This window comes from Melanotaenia boesemani, chromosome 11, assembly GCF_017639745.1.
Source record: "Melanotaenia boesemani isolate fMelBoe1 chromosome 11, fMelBoe1.pri, whole genome shotgun sequence".
Lineage (NCBI taxonomy): Eukaryota > Metazoa > Chordata > Actinopteri > Atheriniformes > Melanotaeniidae > Melanotaenia > Melanotaenia boesemani.
In genome coordinates this window covers 29,764,879-29,785,167 of record NC_055692.1, presented here as the reverse complement: position 1 = coordinate 29,785,167, position 20,289 = coordinate 29,764,879, and the positions used below count along the sequence as shown (strand labels likewise).

Here is a 20,289-nt window from a genome sequence, read left to right as displayed (position 1 = left end):
GTATGTGAGGACAGATTGTAGTACCAGGTGTTAACTCGCATACTTAGAGCTTCCCACTTGTGATCAGTTTACCCAGAATGCATGATAACACCAAATGTGAACAGACCACGAGACTTTCCATCAGCCTGATGCTTTACTTTTACCAAACACCTGCATTTCATACAACTAAGTTGATACTGATGAGAAGCACACTGATCATAATGAAATCTAAAGTAGAGCTAATCTAACTATTTCTACTGTAAGTGATAATATATCACACCTTTTTACATTGACTTATTACATAATGTAATCATGTCTTGAAGTAATGAGTGCTGGCTGGGTGTTGTTTAGAGACAGCTTTCTGACCTTTTCTATTCATTTCATACAGAATGGTTGGAAGTGATAAATAAAGACAGGGTCCTCCTTCTGTAAGGTTATATGAAGGTGGGTAGCTGCTGTGCCACATCACCTAATGTAAACTGATATTTGAGTCTTTGCCCCTCTGCATTCGATGTAATGACCACAAATAGAACATGTGCAAATACATACACCGTGTGTCCACACACAAAGGGAAAGATTTTTAGGATATTGAGAATAAATCTTTTCTTTTCTTTACATGTTGGATGCCCATGGCCTTTGCTTTTATTTAAAACTGTTGCTCTTAAACGTAATATAATACTAAGTTGACTCGATTTGGTCCTTGTAAGAGGTTTGTGACAAAATATATCCCACAAAAATGCTCCTGGGCTGGAATTAAGGTCTTGATCTAAAAGGTATAGGCCACAAAATCAAACTGAATACATCTTCAAAGAACAGTATTTCTTATCAAGGAAATGACTCCATTCAAAGTGAGTAAGTGTGTGCCTTTGTATGTATGCGTGTGTGTGTGTGTGTGTGTGTGTGGTGGTGCAATATCAAGCAGGGGACTTCAAGGAAAAATGGAGACCTTTAAAAGTCAGTTGCCGTCGTCGCTATTTCTCTGACGCAGACTTTTATCTTGTATTCATTGAATCTGTAAACAGCATTCTCTACTCCTGCCACAAGTGTTTCTCTGATCTAGACGGAGATTGGGCTGCGCTTTACCGCCGTCTCCTGCAACAAAGAGCAATACAGTACATGAGCCCCGGCGCTAAAATAAACACATAATATATCTTCACTTCCCCTTAACTTACTGTCTTTGCCCCTTTTTTTCTCCCCCCCTTTTCCCCCATTGGCTTCATCAGGCCTGTGTGCCGCGCACAGGCAGACTTCAGTTGGGATTTTAATTGGCCCTCCACAATCAACACCAGAGCTCCTCAAGGATGTGATGCTCCTCAGCCAGGCTACACTCAAGGACCAACGCTGGGTTTTGAAGTGGCCTCATGCAGAGTTTTGGAAGCAACTCTGAGATTGCAGACTTTGAAAATAGATAAGAGTCACAGGCTACAGGGCTTTATGTGTCTTATATCCATGTGCTGTTGTGCCATATTCCCCGTATCTATGGCAAGAAAATGACTTTTTGTTTTGTTTGTAATGTCTCATATTTTCATTTACTGTGAGTATACCGAGATGTGTGGTCCACTCATAGTGGTGTGTTTAAGAGGGAATTGATCTTCGAAGAGTGATCTTCAAAAGGGGAAAGATAATTCAAGGAGTAATGTTAGTAAGTTTGGTGGTGTTGTTTGTGAAGTTGCACATCTCTGGTCTTAGCTGGAGACTCACCTGGGGCCTCGATAAGCTGTTTGTAGATTCCCAAGAATGCAGACTCTGCCTCCTTACTGCGCTTGTTCAGAGCAACCACCTGCAGGGGAGAACATGCCATTAAGGTAAAGATAGACTGACATAGCTCTGGCATTCAGAGGCATGCTAATATTTTATTAGCTTTAATCAAGATTTCTGGTCATTTGACTGGTTAGGAGAGCAGAAGAGTAGCTGATCTGCAAAAAGCATTAAGTTAGAGAAAAAAAAATTCAATTAATGTGAGAGTCATCTTTATTAAAACTTTTCCTTTTAACTGGCACAAAAATTCAGCACTATAAGTTTGCAAATGAACATCCAAACTATTTTGAGGGCTAATGGACTGTAGAAGCGGATGTGATGTGTTTGCAGGAAAAAAGATGCACCTTTCCAACTGTAAAGCATGGGGGTGGACTGATCATGTTTTGAGCTTGTGCTGCAACCAATATCGTATTTCATTCATCAACAGAAGAAGGGAGACAAAAGGCTCTACTAAAAGGGGGGTCAAGGAGCGGGAATTGACATGCAGCAAAGGCTCCAGGCCAGGATTTCGACCTGGGCAGCCTGTGTTGTAGCCTCTGTACTTAGGGTGGCCACTTAACCAATAGAGCTAGTGATTCTCAACACCGGTCCTCAAGGCTCACTATCCTGCAGGAATTGGATGTTTTCCTGCTGCAACACACTTGATTCAAATTAAATGGATCTTTGACAAGCTCTGCACAAGTCTGCTATTGACCTATTCATTTCAGTCAGGTGTGATGAAGCAGGGAAACATCAATAGTCTGCAGGACAGTGGGCCTTAAGGACTAGAGCTGGGGATCCTTGAGCTAAATGCTACCCCAAGAAGGGCAAGAAACAATTAAATATCAGCATATTCTAAAAGAAAATATTACAGCATCTATAAAAACATGCTTCATATGTTTAGGGATTGCCTCTATAACATGATAAAAATCCTCACATCTCAAAATCTAGATGGATTTTATCAACATATATCAATCTAGATTAATTAAGTGTAGATATGAGTCATCTAGATTTTGAGATGCATTAAAGATTAAAGTTTATAGTGGGTAAAAATCCCCCCAAAAATGAATTAAAACACTATACTTGCCAAGAAGGGGTTTTAACTGACCATGCAGACTGACTAAACCTTCCTAGGTGCATTCTGAAACTGTAAAACATAAATATAAAAAAGTATGAACATTGAATAAGTGTGCCACATTAAATGTGTTCTGGAAATCGGGTAATCTCTTACACACTCAAGTATTTACAACAACAGAATTTTTCACACTATTATTACATTCCTAGCCTAGCACCACAGAAATAAAGAAGAGCTGCAGAAATATCAAACAATGCTGCAAGTCTTCTGTGTAAATGAACAAATACTGAAAAGTTCAGAACTTGTGCAAAAAGAGAACATTTCAGAGGCTGAATTTTTGCTGTACAAAGGCAGAGACAACCATGACAATACTCTCCCCGTTTAACTGCCAAGCTGCTGCATGTTGCAAGGTGACATTTGGCCGGTTAAATGTTGATGCTGGCGTGTATAAGGATGCTCGCCAGTGGCCGCCATCACCAGCAGCACTCAGCACCTGCTATCCTCGACTCTGCAGGTGATGCAAACCAATTAACGATTCATTAGGAGGGACAAAGAAAGTGAATTAACCACCACCTGGCCCCATGGAGAGGGCACCTGCACTAGTGGGTATGTGGGTTGATCTGCTCCAAGCTCCCGCTAAGACCTGACGTCTAAAAGTCAGAGAACTCACTGCAGCTTTCTCTCAATGTCCTCTGCTTTACTAAGTAAATCCGATCAAGCTTATTCAAATAAACCCCCTTCCCATTCTCGGAGCAGACAGAACTTAAATTATCATCATCTATTGTCCATGACATCTCTGTCACTGCTGATTACAGCTTCTATCAGATAAGCTCAATATACCCCACAAAAGAGGGGCCAAAAGTGTGGTATGTTTGAGCCTAGCTGCTTTTCATCAGTATAGCTGCACTTGAAAAACATTCATTTTGCAAAGGCTGAAAACACTTATGAGAATGGTGGCAGTGTGTTGGGGCTTTTTAGTGGGGTTATAAATAAGGTGTGTGGAAAATAGCGAGAGACAGAAAGCCTTTGATTTACTGGAAATGGCTGGTGTGTTCCCCTGGGAGGCATAACGACAGCATCATGTTTAAAGAAATATCATAAAGATCAAACAAATCTCCCCCATCACTCCCACTTGGAGCAGCTCAGAGGAGTTCATGGAAAATGGAAAAGGCTGGAGCCGAATCAATACAGATGCAATAGTCTGCAGCTCACAGACAGCTCCCTGCTACACAATGCTGTTGTTTTACTCGGCTCTACCCCAATTTAAGCTCACCTATCTTCATCTACACCCCACACCCCACACCCCACCCATCTCTCCCTCTTCCAGAACATAAATGTTGCCATGTAGGTTTATAAACTGTTAAAATGTGTGTTAATAGTATGCATCATAAACGCTGTTTCCAGCTTTAAGTATTGAGTACATCCTCATAGCTGTGCTTTATCCCCCACTGATAAGACTGTTTGGATTTTTGCATTGTTTTAACAGTGAGGAACAGTTTGATGAAACACAGCTTTTTTTCCAGCCAATAACAAACCCATGCTCTTCAATGTGACAGCAAGTAAACCAACAGTACTTTGTGACACTAAGACTAATTCCAGCCCGAACTTACACCTCAACTACATGGCCACTACACTGGTGTGACTGAACCTATCACTGATAATCAGCTTTTCGCAGACAGTCTGTTGGCTGGTCTACCTTCCTTTGAAGCATATACATCAAATGAGGCACCCAACTGCATATGTAGAGAGCTCGAGATTCTGCAAGGCAACAGCTATGGCTTCATCTTCCCAAGACATGCAGGGTCTCCTGGCCCTCCATCATCCTTTAACGAGAGAACACGGAGATTACCTCCACAATCACACCATTAACCTGCCTACAGACGCTAGCAGAGACATCAATCACACGCCTGTCTGATGTCTTCTCACATTGGTGCCCGCTCTGTGTACAGATATCCCCCCTCTCAACCCACCATTGCTATCAAAGCACTTTGAAGTGTTGTGCATAATATTGTGCTGAACACAGAGTCATCTTTATGTCCATGGTAATCCACTACCAATGAAGCAGATTTTTGAGCCACAAGTCTCACACTGGTAGAAAATGAAAGAAAGGGCCATTATACGGAGAGTTATGGCTTGAGGTAAGACTGAAACTGCCAAATCTCCTCTTCTCCTTGGATGGAAAATATGGCTCTGGCCCTCGCTCTGTCTCACAGCACATTCTTTGTTTTCACCCTTTTTGTGATAAAGGATACAGCTACCGAGGGAATGGACTTTGGCTGCAGGATGATTTTACAAGCAGGAGTAAAGCCTGGAGCACAGTAGCATGCGACAGACAAAGGAAACCTGTTAGCCCTCCTCCATAACTCTTCACTGAAGCAAAGTGGGCAGAGCACAGCCTCTGGGACAGGCCCGCTGGGAAATACTTACTGATAAGCCATTGAGAATACATACAGTACCCTCTAGTGAGTCTGTGTGTGCATTCAAACAAGCTAGCATGTGTTGGTGAGAGAGAAATAAATGGAGGAGAAAAAAAAATCCAGACTGAAGAAGAGGGGCAGAGTAAAAGGCTACTGAGCAATGAACAGATAGAGAGAGAGAGACAGAGAGACTCCCAGAAAGAGCGCAATTAGCAATTATGCAGTCATCAATTACAATTATCACAACTGGTGATTATGCAATTATCACTCTAAATCATCGCTTTCCCCCTCTGCCTTAGCAGTTTGCCACCCCTTGTGATTTGGTTGTTTGAGGATGGGTTGTGATGATGCAGGTGATTAGAGTGTGCAACAATGAAAGGGGTGTTGGGCGGGTGTCAAGGTAGATTGTATTCTGAGTGTGTGCAAATAAATGTGTGAATGCATATCTGCACATGCATGTGTCCCTGCCGCGGTGTATGCGGTGTTTTAATTCTCAGTTTTCTGCATATATGTATGTGTATGTATATGCAGGAGTTATGGATCCACTGCCTCCATCTCAAGGTGAATGTGGTCGGTGCGGTGGGTGGTTCGGGGACAGCAAATGTATGGTTCCACAGTCCCTGAGGCCTTTAAATTACCTGTCATCTTCCCCATGATGCAAAGGTCAGTGCACAATCATTGGGAGTCCATCCCACTGTGTTGCTCACTGAGCAGCAGTCCAGCCCACAGGCTGACAGGATGTCACAACAACCCTGGTCCCACTCCATGCTTATTAGAACAAAACAGTGGGAAAGCCCACCACCACAACACTGCCTGTCATAAGATCTTCTAGAGGAATGGCTATATGACAAATGCTCAGTCCTGGCTGTTTGTGTAAGTGTTAAGAAAATGGGGTAAAATATGGTCGTTATTTTACCACTTTGCCTTTTTAAGACAGATATTTCAACAGCTGTTTGTTAAAAGCAAATTCAAAACTGTAATTTTCCATTGAGAAGCAGTGAGAAGATCATATATTAGCTGTGCCACCCAGCACTTTTGCAGCTGTCACTGCTCCCAACATCAACATTTTTATTTTTTTGCTTTGAGTGTAAGTTCACAGGAGAGGCAGGAGCTGAGTGATGAGATGGTGAGGAGTGACTGATGAGTGGGTGGAGGAGAGGGGCAGAGGTAAACACTATTGCAATACAGTCTGGATGGTGAGAGACTTATGTACACCCACATACACATGCACACACTTGAGCTCAGAGGCGTTCAAATACACACAGCAAATTGTTCTCAGGCACATGTACGCTGCACACGGCCCGTGTTTGAGGGCAGATTTAATCATGGTGACACCCATCTCGGAGCGGTGGTGGCAGCATGGCGGTGGCTGTGGCCGTCTTTGGATGCCCGGTGAGATGAGCAGTCAGAGCACTGACACACATCTCGTCGCTGTGTCAATTCCAATCAGTGGTGCGTGTCACTCAACACGCTGCGCTCACAACAGACTGACGCCGCCGCCACTCAGCCTCTGCAGAGCTGCCATCTCAGCCAAATAAATGGCCAAAGCTGACCACACCAATATTCTTTTGAACCAGTTATCTGCTCTTCGTGTGACTACACAACGATGTAGTGACAAATTAAAAGTGAAAATGCAACTTGACTCACGGTAGCCTGAAGGCCTTACCAGGGGTGGGGGTCGGGGGGTACCTGTGTTTGAATGGTACAATGAATGACAGTAAAGAAATTTTTAGGAGAAAAGTCCCTCAAGGAGACATTCTGAAAGACTGTATTGTTTTTAACAACTGGTACAGCACTGGAAGTCAGGCTATCATTTGTCGCAGTCATGCTACTCAAATGTCAGTTTGCTCTCAATGTTGTTAATGCTGAATGAGTATGTTTAACAAGATTAAGATTGAGCCTACGCTCCAACTTACTTCAATGTGCAAGCATGCTAACATGCTAATTAGCACTTAACACACATACACAAATAAAAGCCAAGGCTGTAAAAAAAATGCAACTTAGACACAGAAACAGTCTTAGGATATGCAGGGTGTGAGTAAACATACTCAAAACACAGACTAATCAAGATCTGAACAACCTACAGCCATTAGCCACTGGAGGTCCTTCCAAGCAATCAAGCAGGGGATTGAAATAAAGGACCCTAAGCTCTGAATGAGAACAAAACTTATAGCCTTATGATTGTAACCCCATTAACATCACCTAAAGAGCTAAGCAGCCATTCCACTACAAAAGAACCTAGAGATATTTACAGCTTATTTTGTCTGAACTGCTAAAACCCCTGAGTGCTTTCTGTGTGAATAGTAAAGCAGTAAGCTGAATTATGCTATATAGTTGATCCTATTATGATATCTTGAAAGCTTATTATTGCCAATACACAGCTAGTTTTATATTAATGACAACATGCATCAACCACGAAATTAAAACTGCAAATAAGGTGAGAAACACAACTCATCTTGTTACACTGCAATGCGAAAACCTACATCCTGGCATTTACATTGTTGTTACTTCAACACATGCAACCTACAAATTTCTGCAAACCAGCCTCCCTTTAAACCAGTCCCCTATCTGAAAACTCCCCAGATACTGATCTAATGGTATCTGGGGTCTCACATCCCAGAACCCATATCATCAACTTCCCTCACTGGTCAGAAAAAGTCAGCTTCGTCTGGATGAGTGCTAGTGTGCAGAAGAACTCTGATGCAGATCAAGAAGTGAACTCTGGTCCACCTACAATTGTAGGCCTCTGTTCGCTTCAAGTGAACCAAATACAGGAAGCAGACTAGAAAGCATTATACAAGGATTTGATGCAGCTCCATGTTTTCACCACAAATATGAAAATACTCAGAAAGTAGTGGCAGTCAAACACGCCACACGCTTTATAATCGCAACGCAGCCATCTGAATCGTAATCGAATGGAATCTTAATGTGACTAAAGAGGCCCACCCAAGGACCTACCTACCTACTCATTATTAGATAGGCTCTTATGTTATAGCTGATCAGCAATGATGTCTGTTCACAAGGTACTGAAATTTGCATGTTGTAGACCAGGGTTCACAAAATCTGGACCTCCTGGGCCAGTGTCCTGCAGGTTATAGATTTTTCCTGGCTGCAACACACCTAATTTAAATTAATTAGTTCTCCAACAGCTTGTAGTCAAGTTCTGCACCAGCCTCTTATTGACCCATTAATTTGAGTCAGGTGTGCTGCAGCAGGGACACATTGAAAACAGCTGCCCTTGAGCAAAGACTCTGGACACCCCTGTTGAAGACCAACTATAATATTTACTGTATATTTCCACCTGAATCTGAATAAATGATCAAAATGATAAAATACATTTGTGTTTTGTGAAACACAGATCTTTCTAGCTGGTTATAAAAAGAGCAAAATTGTCAGAAATCAAAGCTGAAAAAGCAGTTCATGCTCATTGGTTTGTCCTTCTGGACATCTTCAAGTTACATACCTCTCTTGCAGTAACAATAAATTCATCCCTTGCTGATATACTTCAGTTTAGATCAGTGATAAACATACCGGCTGATACTCCTATCCCTACCTACAGCTATGAGCATGGCTAAAAAGGCACGTTAAGATAATATGGCGTAAGGTGTTTCATTTGAATATAAGAAGCAGCTAAATGACAGAGACTTTGGGTCAATGCACCCCTGGAGAGTGATAATAATGGCCGAGGCTGAGCGAGGGAGCAGATCAAGGTGGAGCTGACGTAATCCCACAGGACATGGCACATGGAGCTGCATGAGAGACGGAACATGGCACAACATTAAACCTAGATCAAAGGGCCTGCTGTCTCCATCATGCAGCAGGTGCCTTCTGCCGCCCCCTTCCATCAACAGGCAACAGAAGCAGTGTGTTACCAGTCCTCTTGACAAAATTCAAAAGCAGCCGCCTCTGTGCTCGCACCTCAAAGTCACTGCAAAGTCAAAGTCAAGAGACAAACGGAGAGAAGAAAACAAATCTTTTCTGAATGTCTTTGTAGTTCAAAAGACAGGAGTTGTCATTTTCTTTGAGCTTGCTCTTTCAAATGCTTCATGCAGTGAATGACCTAAACCTCGAGGAAAGTGTGCCTACTGAAAATGTATCTATAATGGCATGATGGGAGCGAGTGCGGGCGTGCTGAGGGTAAGATGAAGGCACTGGTAGATGTGCTGAAAGGGAGGGCTGCAAAAAAGTAGTAATGAGTGCACCTGGACTAGATTTCAGAGCTAGGAGAAGTGTTAAAGGGAAAGAAGAAAGGAGAAGTGTAGGTAAAGGCTAATTATAAAAATAAAGTGCCCCCATTATCCTGGAGCTGCATTGCCCTAGTGAACAAAGCTCCAACAGATGGGGTGTCATGGGTAACTGTGCCAATGTGAGCCAAAGCCCTGGAGTGGATAAACCCTGGCAGGCTGCTGGTGGAAGACTTCTGGCAAAGGGGGAGGCGCAGCTGCACATCTCGCCCTCAGACACATGTTGACAGTGTTTCTCCAGCCTTGCCTACACCAGTCAAGGTGAGACAGCATGACACGAAGGAAGAGAGAGGGAGTGAAAGAGGCAGGGAGAGTGCTCCGCTATGATGGATAGCGCTCTCTATCCACCCCTCTTCTCTCTCTCTCTTAGAAGGCTGGTGACTTTCCAGTGAGGCAATTATCATTGCGGAATGCATAATAGCCTAATTAATTACAGGTGTCAGCGCTGCCTTTGTTTCAGCATGGAGGAACATCATGCCAAAGCCGCATCCGCTAAAAAGAACAGCACTGATGAACGAGCCTTGCACAACGGCTAGATGTGCGTGGCTGGCGGAGGAATGAGCGCCGTGGAGATGACTTGAAGTCTGCCAAACAAGGCTGTTGCTGACAGAAGATGGATTGGAAACACATGGTGGAAAAATTAGGTCTATTATTTGTGTGATAAATCTGCCAATGTCAATGGCAGTGCTTGGAGTGAGATCTCAGGTAGGGCCTTGTATGGGACGTCTCTGTGTGTAATTTGGTTCCAAGCAGTGCAGTGTTGGTGGCAGCGCTATCTGCCATCAAACAACCCCCTTACCCTAGCGCTCCTGACAAACACGGTGTATCATTTGTCCTGTCACATTTGCCGATTTCATTCATTGTGGTGAGAAAGCTGGAAAGCAAACAATTGTTGTGGGGAGAGAAACAGGACCCATGAAGGAGAGAAGTGAACAATGAAGTGGCCGGGGAGGAGAGGCGGCGCTGAGATTTGTGTTAGTCTCGTCAGCTTAACACAAGCATACATCGCTGCAGAATGTAATAGAACGCCACATTTAGGAGTGTGTGTACTGCATGGTGCAGCATGTGTGTCTTCCTATGGGGGGTCGTGGCGGTAGGCTGCTAATCCCTCCACGCCCCCAGGCAGTGGGGGCTCATTGTAGAGTACATTGAGTCTAATAGGAGCAGGCGCTGCAGTTGCATGCAGCTCTTTCTGCTCCCACTGTGAGAGGGGTTTTACATAATTAATGACTGTTGATGTTTCCCAGGTAGTCGCCCGGCAAATTCACTCCAGACTCGGCTGCCACCGTCGTTGGTTCCACTGAGGATGAGCGACACTAGAACAGACAGCTTACATTACAGGCATAAATAAGGCAATTTTGTACAGTGTCTTCTGACATTACTGTGAGAGAGGTTCAGGGCCAATGATTCGACTCGCTTCAGAGAAATGCTCAGAAAGAGCTTTTCTGTGTCTCTGAGCCTACAGAGAATTTGATCTTGATGCGAGTAAAACTGCCTCTCTTAGTGTTTTTATAATTCTGTGTGCTGTTAGAGAAGCACAGAAGAAGAGGCGCCTTTTCAAGATAACAGGCAGCGTCTCCAGGCAGATGATCACTCACATCTGCATGAATCAGTTTAATCTGAATGTCAATCTTAATAAATATGAGCCTGGTGGTCGAGGTTTGGATGCTCCAGACCAATGACAGTCTGCTGGGGCCTCAGGGCCCTTGCACATATCTCTGGGAGGCAGTCCACATTTATACCAGAGCATGTTAAATTAAACATTTAAACACGACACCAAGGGAGGGCTATTTTTTACTACTCTCAGCCCACCACTCATTATTAATTTGTAATAACCTTTAAGGCTTTTTGATGTCATACATATTTTACAGAAAGATATCACTCCCAGCCAGAATGGAGTGGGCCTGTCGATGACAGATCACCACAGCGCGACTGAAATGTGGCTTCATCTGCTAAAATTAGGACCAGGTGAGGGTTGAGAGGGATCTATGGACTCAGAGTGTATGCATTTGTCTGTACACCAAGTCACACTGATGCATCAGTGTGATGACATGTCAACAGTCACAGATTAAAAACTGCAATGGCCAAAAAGAGAAAGGAAAGAGTCCTGACGATCATTTTAAAACCCATTTAGGTATTTATGAAGGCCCGGTGTAAAGGAGTTCATTTCAGCTACATAAATCAGCAGACGGCTTGAACAGTTGGGGGGAAGGGGACACATGTGCACCCCTCTCTGTCTCCTTCACATTCCTCTGCTAGAGGGCTGGCCAAGACCCATCCCGCTCCTGCTCCACTGGGAGGCCGTCCATGCCCGCTGGATGCCAGCCTAAACCTCTTGTACGCTGGTGCCAACACGCCACTAAAAGCTGTAAAACAAATGAGCTCTGTTTGGTTAATGTACACTGATTGACCTCTGCTGCCAGCCATTTGATGTCATGATTGTAATGACCAACTTTCTGCCTGATCACTCATATACAACGTGACAGGCGCAAGGTGGCATTTCAGTTTGACTGAATGAGGCCTAATTAGATGAGATATGTACAACAGCAGCACTCATGTTTTCAAATGCACATCCTAGACACAACTGATGAATTTAGGGCATGTAAGTATTAGAGAAAACTTTATTTTTCTTTCTCATATTTTACTCTGGTAAGCATTGTTTTAAAGTCTCCTTATTAAAGGAGTTAGTATTTTCTTATAAAAGGCAGAAATCTCAAAGACACAGTGAAAAAAATGTTTACATTTTCACTTTAGTTATTTTTTAAATACTTAAGGAGTAAAATTAACTTAAAGAGTACAGGAAGGAAAAAACTTGCTTTTTCCAATAAAACAGTACCAGCTCTCTGCAGTTTTTCAAGGCATTTGACGGATAAGTTGTTTCCAGCCTCTTGGACGACTCGCTGCAGTTCCTCTGTCGATTTAGGCTGTCTGAAAATCTTCAGCTTCCTCATGTGACCCCAGACTGACTCTGTCATGTTGAGATTGGGGTTTTGTGGGAGCCAGACAATTTGCTGCAAGAGTCCTCGTTCATCTTGTGGCACCGAAGATGGTTCCTCATAACTCCGACTACTCGTCTGGGGTCACTGTCCTACTGCAAAATGAATCTGGCACCAAAGAGATGCTTTGCTGTTGGCAGTGCATGACGGATAACTACACACTGAAAGTTGCTTAAACCTTTGCAAAGCACTGCAGTTAGGTTTCATTACCTGCAACTAAAACTAAAGCTAATCACACAATTAAATATCATTATTTAATTATTTTATTAATTTATAATTAATTTTGTTTTTCTTCAGTTGAGTTTAGATCCAAATTAAAAATGTGTTAGGAATATTAATATCTCTTCTCATCCTTGTAAAGATGATTTTCAAGAGAGCTACATCTTTAACAGCCTCAGAAACAAGTCCTCAGCAAGCTGTATTTATATTTATTTATATAGGACCTGACTTCAGTGGTTATCTATTGGATGCTGAGCGTTACATAACCCTCCATATGCTCAGAGTGTAGGACAATTCCACGCGGGTTATAAATAAAGAAACCTGACGCACGGCTGCAGCCACTGTGATTTGGGCAAGTTCTCACATGGGATGTCATAGTTCTGCAGAGCTAGCCCCACAGTTATTTCAGGCTCTGCCTCATTAGAACATCCACTGTGACTGAACAAAAAAAGCAGATTTTATATATGATATATATATATATATATATATAAATATATATAAAGAAGACTGTACAAAATATAATTCATTAGGGAAGAAAAAGCATAAAGAAAATGCTCAGCATCCCAGCAAATATGCAGTGTAAGCTAAAACTCCCTGCGTTGGCTACATTACGGGTAGATCCATCATGGTGCACATGTGATAGTCAGGTATGTAACAGGACTGTCATCTGTGTCACATGGTCCCAAAAGGAGGTCTGCAGTCCATGTTGACAGGGGCACACACACACACACACACACACGTAAAACCTCTCACACTGACTGCAATTACGCCACATCCACAGCCTTTAACAAAGGAGTGTGTGAGAGAAGCAAAGTGAGCGACAGGACATGTGATTATGCATGTGCATTTGAGTTTTTGCACGACACAGGAAAGGTGAAAAAAAAAAAAAAAAAAAAAAAAAAAAAAAACAGATTATTGCATGGCTGCCTTTGCCTGCCTCTGTGATTGTGTGTGCCTTCATGTCAGAGCGTGGTTGTGTGTGCCTCATGGAGGCCCTCTCACACCACTGCGGCTGGCTAATTTAGTTAGGGAATAGCTGGCTGTCCTTCAGGTGAATGGACAGAGATTGGTCTCAATATGAGATGTAATAAAACAAACCCATCACTGGATCTCGCCGCACCTTAGGCTGTCCTTCACATGTCTCTTCAAAAGAAGATGCACATCCACAAACATGCTCGCACATGCTGGCACACACAGATCAAGTGTGTCTTCTTATATTAGAGAAGGCTTGTTTTCATATTTTAAAACACTAAAACAGTTACTGCTTTTTCATTTACGTTAGATAACCTGGATAATTTTGTATTTATTACCAATAAGCATATCTAAAATGTCAATTACCAAAAGGTAAACCCTAAATGTTCATAGTGTTACACTGAAATCTGGTACAGCTTCTTTCTTATTCTTCATAAATCTTTCTCTGTTGTACTTGCAGCCATACTAATTGTCTTTAACTGTGAACTAAATCCATCAGTGGATTATTTTTTGTGGCAGAAATTGTTATTCCTAACGGTTACTGCTGGCCAGTGCTAGATAACCATCTGGGGAGTTCTTCCGGCTCCACATCTCCTTCCAGGAGTGGGCTGAAACATGGCTAAGCTTTGGTCCACCTGTCCTCCAGACTGACCGCAGCCCTCCACACCACCTCCTTTTTCTCACTGTCCCCTCAGCCCCTCTTCAAGCTGGCCCTTCCACTCCAAAAGAAGAGCTGGAACGTTCCTGGTAAATCCACAGAGACCCAATTACAAGGAGAAATCACAAGGAGATGCAAAGTTACTTTGCTTTAATTGAGGATGTGTTTAACACTCTCCACAGGCCACTGAGACCACTTTATATGTCTGATGAAACAGAAAGCCCTGCAGTGCGACGTTAAAACATATATCTGTTTGTGACAAAGGGCAAGTATACTCTGATCTGGGCTTAGACATTAAAAGAGGGGGTGAGCGGGAGTTAGAAATTCATATTTTCAGAATAATTCAAGACTAAAAACAAGATTTTTTTTTTTTTTAGGTGTAAAAACATTTGATTTGTGGTGAGGAAGCAACACTTGAATCAGAGTTGCTTCCTTCCCTGTTAAGAGTTACTTCACTTGCAGCTGCTTGCTTTAACAGAGCCACATGTTAATTAGTATTGTAGTTAATCCCATATTAAAGAGACCCAAACTGTCAGGTCATATTATAAACAATCGGTCCTAATGTTCGTGCATGTGACATTTTGAGCTGCTATCTCTTCTAGCAAAATGTTCCCTAGGTACTAATTGGCCTACTTTACGCTGACTTTCTTTGAATTGCCAGTTCCTTTATCATTTAGGATATTAGCTTTGACAAGCATCATCCCATATATACCATAGGCGCAGTAAATGTGGAGATGAGCTACATCTTTCTGTTTTTTGCAGAGGGACAGCAGAAATGAGAGTAAATGTTTTATGCTAGCATGTAATACTGCAAGACCTACCTTCATGGGATATTAAAAACAATTTGAAAAAAGAATAAAAGTTCAAACACTTAGCCAGCAGCAAAGTGAGTGTAACTTTTCTCCGCTTGCATTATTTAAGATAGGCTCCATCATTTTATCAATCTATCGATCTCTTACTAGAAAGATGAAAATGGAAAAATAATGAGGCCGATGAATGCTGTGTAAAGAACATCAATGTGCAAAATTTAATTATCTTTGCTGGAAAGAGAAGGAAAATGTGTCGGCTGTTTTCTAAAACAAAAAGAAAGTGAAAAAAGCAGCGGTTAATATTTTTCCCTCTCTGCATATTTTAATTACCAGATCAATCATAACTACGTACTGCAGTACTGCAGAGAAAAGAAAATTGCAAGTCTAAATGAAAAACAATAGATTTGCTTTAAAGTCTTCGCTCTTTTGAAGTCTAAATTAAAATTTCAGGTACCTTTACCAGAGCCCTCTTCAGAAAGTTATGATATTTAATTAGCGTGTTTAGATTTTGCTGAAATTAAACTTCACAGCCAAGCATCATGTGAAATGAAGACCGGTATTCCCAGGCTGCAGAAGGGGGGGGCAGACCCCGCAGATGAACAGAGGGAATTAAATCAGTTCAGCATGTGAGGGCTGTGTATCCTCTGACAGAAGCTCATGTTCTTTCGACTTGTGCTGCCACTGGCTTGATCGGAGGCTGGCTCTCGCTGTTCAGTGGAGTGAAGAAACAACTTTACTCTCCGACTGTGTCTGTACGTCTCTGAGCCTGAAATCAGAGAATCGTGCCGTAGAATCGGTGAGGCAGCTCGTACGTTCTGCCTTTTCCTCCTCACATAAGCTTTTCCTGGTTGTGCGCGAGCTGATGTTTATTTCTCCTGGCATGTCCTCACCGGCGCTGAGCCGCCGATTTCACACATTTTTATTGGCTAATTTGACTGTGTTCTTGCCAGCAGCTGAGAGTGAGCCAGGAGTTGGAGAATCTCAGACGGTGCTACTGCCACTGCTGGTGTTGCTACTCTCTGACTAAAAGGTGCCTGTGGGGCCAAACCAGGGAGCCTCTCACCTGTCTCATAACAAGTAGTTGAGTGTGTTAGATTTAAGATGGCTAGTTTTTAAAAACTGCTTCTTAGATTAGTTACAGTGTGCTAATGGTGAGCCTCATCTGGTCAGAGGTCAGGAAGGGAAAGCGACTGCCTGTCTCTTAAGGTGACAGGGGTTTAAAGGAGGGAACGTACACCCAGTCAGACACCCAATACAAGGCGGCGCAATGCGTGCGTCCATCCTCAAACATGGCTAACATTTGCACAGCAGCAGCAGTCAGGCGTGACGTCTCTGGGCTCTGAGGTTTGTGCTGTCAGGAAGGTAGAAATTAAACCTGGCACTGCAGAGCAGAATGTGCTGAAACTCATCAATTCCACATGGCTAGAGAGCCAAGTGCCTATTTATAACATCCCCCCTCTCCCTTCTTTACCTGGTGTGCATCCCTGGCTCTAAACACGCATCCATAATGATGTATACACCCAACTGGGACGTTCCGACAGGGCATCAGTCAGGACAGGAAAACAAACACTCCAACACACACACATACTGTCAGATCACAGCACAGCAGAGGAGGGATAAGACTGACACTGGGAAGGCTGATGGAAAGGTTCAGGCGTCTCAGCATAAAAACACCCAGCAGAATCACAACAATCAGTCACTGCACGGGAAATAAAAACAAGGGCAGTCAGATGTATTAAACCTCTACAAAAGGCTGAATGTGGAGCTGAAATGATGCCCCACTGGCGAAACACTGCCACCCATCTACTAAGTTTGTTTATGCGGTCATTTACCAAATGAAAAACAAACCATTTTCAAAGCAGACTGATGGCATTTTACAGAAATATTTAAGCAAATTTAAATTTGACAGAAGCTTATTTACACTTCAAGGTATGATGAAAACTAATATCATGAGCAAAATTAGCCCTGAACTGGTTGATGAGTGCCAGTAATATCTTCAAAAAAATGAGACTGCTTGTATGTTCACATTTTAGGATCAGATAACCGGGTCCTGACCACCTACTGGGTTGAGCTTTCCAGCTCGTTGTCATGCAGAGACACCAGTGAAATAAGAGACTAGAGGAAACTACAAAGAGAGGTCAGGACAAGCTAAGTGGACAAGCTGTTTGTGTGTTTTGCTCTTATTGCTTTTCTAGTTGGATGCTGTTTCAATCATTTATCCAGGGGGGCACTACAACTACAAACATGCACGCGCTTGTATTGGTAAGATTTTTCTCTCTTTTTCTAATGTTTCTCTGGCCTGCTCTTGTTTGCAGTTCTTTCATTCGAGCAGTGAGTCTGCAGCTGATGGTTGGAGAGCTGCATACATTTCTTATATTATTGAAAGCCACAGAAATGGAATGTATTACTATTCTGATACTTTTATTCAGATCCTGCTTTGGTTCAAAAGCAGGACTGAATTACTTCAATATCACAAGTGGCCATTGCACAGCATCACACGGTCAGTACTGCTCAGTAGAGGAGACTGGGCCAGCATCATCTGTTGGAGGATGTGAGCAGGACTCATACCCTGTCGTTTTAGGACCATGGCAAAATCTTCAAAAGGAACCATTTTAGAAGGAAAACAGCTAGGCTTTGAGGGGATTAACAACAGCTGGAGTTAGACTTTTATATTTGTTCATACTGCTTTTGGCCTGTTTTGGGCTTTACGCATCCTTGTTTACTTTGACTTGAACAGTGGGTTCATTGTTTACTACTAAGACCAAAATAGTTCATTCACAATCTATTTGGCTCAGCATTAATCTGAAGGCAAACACATATTCTTTAAAATTCACTTTGTTATTAAATGTCCTGCATTTGTCACGGGTCCTTAGTAGCCCATGTTTTAACAAACACTAGGTGCTGAACAACAGATTACCGAATGGTTTTATTACTAAAAAGTAGGTGTAAATTAAACTAGGCTGCCTCATAAAAACACAAAACACAGGTGTCATTAAAGTTAGACAAAGCAAGCCTCGACTCTGGACTGAGATGTTTGTTCAACGTCCATCAATGGACTTAAAGTATCATATGAGAGGATGGTGCACTGGTTCGATAGACAATATGTCAGCCAGTATTCATATAAAAGCTGGTTCAACTGTAATCAATAAAAGTAAACTTTACAGTAATAAAGGCTGAAGCAGTAAGTGAAGAGAAGTGCATTAAGTTTGGGTCAAAGCAGCTTTTCTGTGCTATGTGGAGAACAAGCAAGGCTTTCACTCACTCGAGATGCAGAAGACAAAAGGCTCACTGAAGGTATTATCTAATGTCCAATTATGCTCCCCCACCCCCACAACGTCTCTCCCCCTTTGCTCTGGCTCTCTCTCACCTACCTTCCTGCCTCCCACCTTCATTCCCTCTGCTTAGTATGAAGAGGACACAAGTGATAAACCTGGGGAAGAGAACCAGTGGTTTACATGGCCCTGGAGCCCATTATGTTCCCCACAATAGGCTGGAGGCCTGGACGTGCTGTGAATAGGTAATGGCCTGGAGATCCAGGGCCCGGCCTGCTGCTCAATGAGCCTGACAGCTGAGCAGGAGACAGACAGAGATACCTCGTCGGCCCAGTGTGGAGCAGCCTGGTCATAGCCAGGGGGGAGGTAAGGGAAGATGGGAGAGTGGGAGTGAGAAAGAGGAGTAGGACGGTGTCGTAAATGCCCCTTACATAAGGTAGGGCATGAATAATAACACAAAGGGAATATTCAGAGGTAACTGGGAGGCAGAAATCTATTTTATTGGCACAGGAAGATGAGTCTATAATATATGAAAGAAAGAAATCAACACTAGCTTTTACAGCCAACTACATCAGACTGTATGAGAGTGCTGCTCACTCATTTCAACACCACCTTCCCAAGTTAGCCTTCTACTCAAGCAATCTGTACCTAATAAGCTCAAGGTTTAGCCTGTGATGAAGATCTGTCTTCATTGAGCTGGAAAAGCTGTAGAGTCGCCAAGCATTTTTCCTAACGGCGCAGTCCCTCATCTATGAAAGTGCTATAGAGCCCCTCAGACAATTAGGCAGGGAAAAGCTTTATGACCGTTAGACTCACTCAGTGAGCGGCACTCTCACCACCAGCACTGCCAGGAGCGCTGGCTCGTGCAGAAAGGTAATTACGGAGCCTCTCATAATGACACGGAGGAAGCTTGCGTCATAACACCCACAGCCTTTTATCATAGCGCTGTAATTAATTATCATCCTTTACTCTTTGATTCATTCCACTATTCATAACATATTCATACATTCAAGAGAAATTATCATTTCCTTCAGGAATTAATCAAAATAAGGACGAGCTGGTCGTCGCTCGATGGATGATCAAAGACGGTGTTAGTCTACCTCGCTGTGTGGCAGGCGGGCTCAGGGCAGGGCACTGTGGGCAAAGTCTCCAACAACAATGAAACACTAACTCCTCCACTCTGACCAAATCCTCTGCAACAAGCTTGAAAACACTGTGCAGCACAAACAACTGTTATAGCTTTTGTTGCTTTTTATCCCTTATTCCTCCAACATGCATGACGAGTGAGATAGGAAAAAAGATCAAGCTCATACAACTCATACAAGTAGAGGATACATACTTTATTAAGTATACCTTTCAAAAGCATGAGATCTCAGTTATATATATCAGATGCTGCAGCCAGTTGAGCTTCATGAAGACAAAAGCTGCTATATCTTTAAAATACCTCCCAGAGAACAAGCAACGACAAGAAAAACAACAACAACATACATAAAAACAGAGTCTTCCCTCACATCATCACTTCCCAACCTCAGGGGAAGAAATGACACAGTTAGACTCATAAACAGGTGTCCACCGGCCCCCAGATCGCAGCGCTCTAATAGCTGTTTGATGTTTTTGATGTCTAGTCAGCTCCATCGTACCTTGCTGCTTGATAATGAGGGCCAATAATGACTCCTGAGCTTGAGGGGTTAATGGTATGTAACCGGGAGAGCTGCTAATTACACGTTACAAACTATTTATCAGAATCTCCATCTGCGCAAGCACCACAACTCTCATTGTGCACGCTAAATTACTCCACGGATTATCACTGTAAAGCAAGTTTTAGTAATTTGAGACCCATGCTGCTGTTTTCTTTTTCTGAGAGCACCAAACGACATCAAGAGGAGAGGAGAAAAATAGAATGACTGGTTA

The 20,289-nt window shown here is 42.8% G+C and overlaps 1 protein-coding gene across 3 annotated transcripts in view; it reads right to left on the bottom strand.

Moving 5' to 3' along the window:
* Positions 1-20,289, bottom strand: part of cux2b (cut-like homeobox 2b) — an 83,264-nt gene that overhangs the window by 22,284 nt on the left and 40,691 nt on the right. For all 3 annotated transcript variants that reach the window (XM_041999696.1, XM_041999697.1, XM_041999698.1), the window contains exon 4: positions 1,681-1,759. In XM_041999696.1, the coding sequence (XP_041855630.1) occupies positions 1,681-1,759 (79 nt within the window). The remainder of the gene's footprint in view (positions 1-1,680; positions 1,760-20,289) is intronic.